The following is a 3,954-nucleotide window of genomic DNA, read 5'->3' as shown; positions in this document are numbered from 1 at the left end:
TTTCCCCTTTCCTTTCCTTTTCCCCCCCCTTTTTTCTCTCTTTTTTCTATATATTCTCTCTCTCTCTCTTCTCTCCTCTACTCTCTCTCTCTCTCCTCTCTCTCTCTCTTCTATATATCTCTCTCTCTCTTCTCTCTCTCTCTCTCTCTATCTCTCTCTCTCTCTCTCTCTCTCTCTCTCTCATATATTCTCTCTCTCTCTCATATATTCTCTCTCTCTCTTTCTCATATTTTCTTTCTCTCTCATATATTCTCTCTCTGTCATAGATTCTCTCTCTCTCTCATATATTCTCTCTCTCTCTCATATATTCTCTCTCTGTCATATATTCTCTCTCTCTCTCTCTCTCTCAGCCAGCCAGCCAGCCAATCTGCCTGCCTGCCTGCCTGTCTGTCTGCCAGTCAGTCAGTCAGTCATTTAGTTAGTTAGTTAGTCTGTCAGTTGGTCAGTTAGTTAGTCAGTCAGTCAGTCAGTCAGTCAGTCAGTCAGTCAGTCAGTCAGTCAGTCAGTAAATCAGTTAGTTAGTCAGTCAGTCATTGCTACTGCACTGCACTTTTACTTTCTTCCCTTTCTTCCTTTTTCATTTTCTTTTTCTTACCATGTTATCCTTCCCTCACCCTCATAATTTCCTTGCCTCCCTCTTTTCCATCTTTCAGGACCTTTTGAATAATAATTTTAATTCTTTACATTCACAGCAGGATGAGAGCCTGTACATTATGGATCATTCTGCCCATTTTAAGTGGGTTATTGTTGGCATCAGCAGCAAACAGAATTGATGACTACCAGCCACAGCATGTACACATAGTTATTGGAGGTAACTTGTTACTTGTTACTGGTACAGTTGTTATTATTATGATAATGATAATGATAGTGAAAATCATAATGATACTGTCATTACTAATAATTATAAGGATGATAATAATAATGATGATAGAAATCATAATGATGATAATAACAGAGGTAATGGTAATGTAATGATAGTGATCATTATTATTGTTTTTCTTATTATTTATTTTAATTTTGATCATTGCTGTTATTGATAATGACTTGGGAATAGATATAACATAAAAGGTCTCAAAATCTTCGGGTTTTAAAAAGTTCCATTCTTACTACAATCTAAATTCTTAGGCTCAGTATCAGGTACATTACAGTTGTATAACTTTCCAGAATTAACCACCATCATAAAAGAAAGCAAATTATAAGTAGTATATAAAAAAAAACCCTCCTAATCTAGGATCCCACTCACCCTTCCCCTATTGCTCATAGAGACTTCCAAGGACATGGTTATTACCTGGACCACCTTCACGGACACTCCCTTCAAGTGTCGTTGAATTTGGGAATGCTGGGCTGACCGACACAGCCACAGGAAGCAGTACACAGTTCACAGATGGCGGCAGTGAACACAGGAACTTGTGGATGCATAGGGTCATACTGAAGGATCTGCAGCCGGACACTATGTATTGTGAGTCCTTTGGTCTTAAAGTTGGGGGTGTTATTAGGATATGATGAGATGTGTTTTTTGTGTGAACTAAAAAAAAAATTTTTTGTCATTCATGTAAGTTTTTTTTTTGGGTGAATGCTAAGGGAAGGTCTTTAAAATGATATGGTGAGAGATGTTTTTGTCTTTATATGAATTAAATGAAATGGAATTTAAGGGATTTTTTTTTGTATGATTGGTAATGATTTCATAGAAATTGTTTTTGTTTTAGTTTTCTTATTCTAAGGAAAGGGAATCACTGACTGTACTTAATTGTTTGATCTCTGGAAAAGATGAAAACATTAGAAAGCTGTTAAAAATAAACAAAGTAGGATCAATAAAGTATTCACATGGCCATCTCTTCTTTCAATTTGCTGCACCAGTAAATATGGTGCATCTCTTTGTATGTTTTAAAAAGCACGATACAAAGTAGAAATGTGTCAATTACTAGCTTTCCAAAGTTAATCTTTTTCCTTCCTATTTTTAAAAATGAAATTGATCCAGGTTAAAGAAAAGCATTAATAATGTATTTCTTCCTTGACAGTCTACCACTGTGGCAGTCAGCTGGGTTGGTCAGAACTGTTTGTTTTCAAGACCTGGAAGAATGGGACGGACTGGCCTGTGTCAGTGGCTATGTATGGTGACATGGGAGCTGTCAATGCTCAGTCTCTGCCAAGGTATGCCATTGTGCATGTGTATTAAAAATGGTACTTATTTTGTGAATTGGTAGTTAATTAATCATATTTTTTTTTTTGTGTCATTTTGTTAGGCACCTGTAGTTGTTAAAGGTCATGGCCCTTTTGCTTTGTGAAGGAGTCTTATTTTTGAATTGTTATCTGTGACACTTTTGACTCTTCAGTATATTTATATTATATCTTATAAATACATAATATGTTCTGGTCTCTTTGTGTGCCAACCTTTGCTATACCATCTTTTTACATTTTTTATAAATATATTGATCATTATTATCATTAGTTATTTTTTGTTATCGTTATTATATTATGATTATTATTTTGGTTATGGTTATTGTTATTGTCATTACAGTATCACATAATCATTATCATTATTATTTATTTATCTTTCTATTTTCTTCTTTTTATTATTTTCAGTGTTTTGTTAAACTTTCAAATGCGTATTATTCTTTTCAAATTCTTGAAAAAATGTCTTCTTGTTTTCAGGTTACAGGAGGAGGTCCAGAGAGGAATGTATGATGCTGTGATTCACGTGGGAGACTTTGCATACAACATGGACTCGGTAAGATATCTCTGTAAAAATTTACCCTCTTAATTAAAGTAAATTTGTTGATATGGTGTGTAAAAATGTGCTGGATGTGTTATGCATGTAAATTATATTATATGCAATGTGAGTGTGTTTGCTTAAAGCTCTAGCAAATCTTTGTCAAGTGATTTGGTATTAGATTTGAAAAGCCTGTTGTCTAAACACCACCATCTGTTAATTCTCCCAAAAGGACAATGCTCGTGTTGGAGATGAATTCATGCGACAGATTCAACCCATTGCTGCATATGTGCCTTATCTGACTTGCCCTGGCAACCACGAACAGATGTAGTAAGTTTTTCTCTTGTACTTCTTTTTTTGTCATGTTTATCTGAGTGTGATTATTTTGTCAGAGAAGTAGTGAAAATGAAATGTAAATTTTATATATTAGTTGGTGTGCTAGAGGCTGGATATTGCGGTACTACCTCCATCTCTGTTTGACTTGTGCATATAGTGAGACAGATCTAGATTAAAGATGGGGTGGTAAAAGGGAGAGAGAAAAAATAAAAAGAGTGAAAAAAGAGATAATGAAAAAAAGATCAAGAGAAAAAGAGAAAGAGAGGATATTAACCATCATGCATTTTTTCATATTACCTTAGTCCTGTCACAGGATAGTGATGCTGCATCACTTCACTTGAATAAATCCCAAAACAGTGGATTTCACTCAAACCTGGTCTTATATTAACTAGTAATAGGTAATACATTTATATGGCTAGGGAAGTTGTTGCTCAGCAGTTTGCTGTGATTTTGGACTCATATGTATTTGTTTGTCAGCTGAGCTGGTTAGTGGCCTATATTGCAAAGTTAGGTAAACAATAGGGAAACATAAAATATATATGTTAATACTATACATTACACAACAAATATGCATCTCTCCTATAGCAACTTCAGTAACTACAGAGCAAGATTCAGCATGCCCAACCATGAGGACACAGAAAACCTTTTCTTCAGTTGGAACATGGGTCCAGTTCATTTTATTGCTGTCAACACTGAGGCATATTATTTCCTGGAGTATGGCCTCAAACCTCTCTCTCGTCAGTATGACTGGCTCATCAAAGACTTAGAGGTAAAGTATGGGAGTATGTTAACAGCTTATGATGCTGAAAACTGAGGCATTGGTAGGATTAATCAGTTGATGCCTGGAATGCTTGCATACATGCACTCACCATTGTGGTTCTGGTTTATAAGAAAGAGATAAAGCTGAT

The 3,954-nt window shown here is 35.2% G+C and overlaps 1 protein-coding gene across 1 annotated transcript; it reads left to right on the top strand.

The window, feature by feature from the left end:
• Window positions 1–695: 695 nt before the first annotated feature.
• On the top strand, window positions 696–3,954 carry LOC119572396 (acid phosphatase type 7-like; the record flags this gene model as incomplete). Its single annotated transcript, XM_037919498.1, is given in 7 exon segments — window positions 696–811; window positions 1,264–1,310; window positions 1,312–1,459; window positions 2,019–2,151; window positions 2,653–2,728; window positions 2,943–3,040; window positions 3,632–3,954. Coding segments are annotated over 7 exon segments (847 nt in total), but the record flags the coding sequence as incomplete, so codon positions are not given.

This window comes from Penaeus monodon, chromosome 4 (genome assembly GCF_015228065.2).
Source record: "Penaeus monodon isolate SGIC_2016 chromosome 4, NSTDA_Pmon_1, whole genome shotgun sequence".
Classification (NCBI taxonomy): Eukaryota; Metazoa; Arthropoda; class Malacostraca; order Decapoda; family Penaeidae; genus Penaeus; species Penaeus monodon.
The sequence above is the reverse complement of the archived record's forward strand: the minus strand, read 5'-3'. Positions and strand labels throughout refer to the sequence as shown.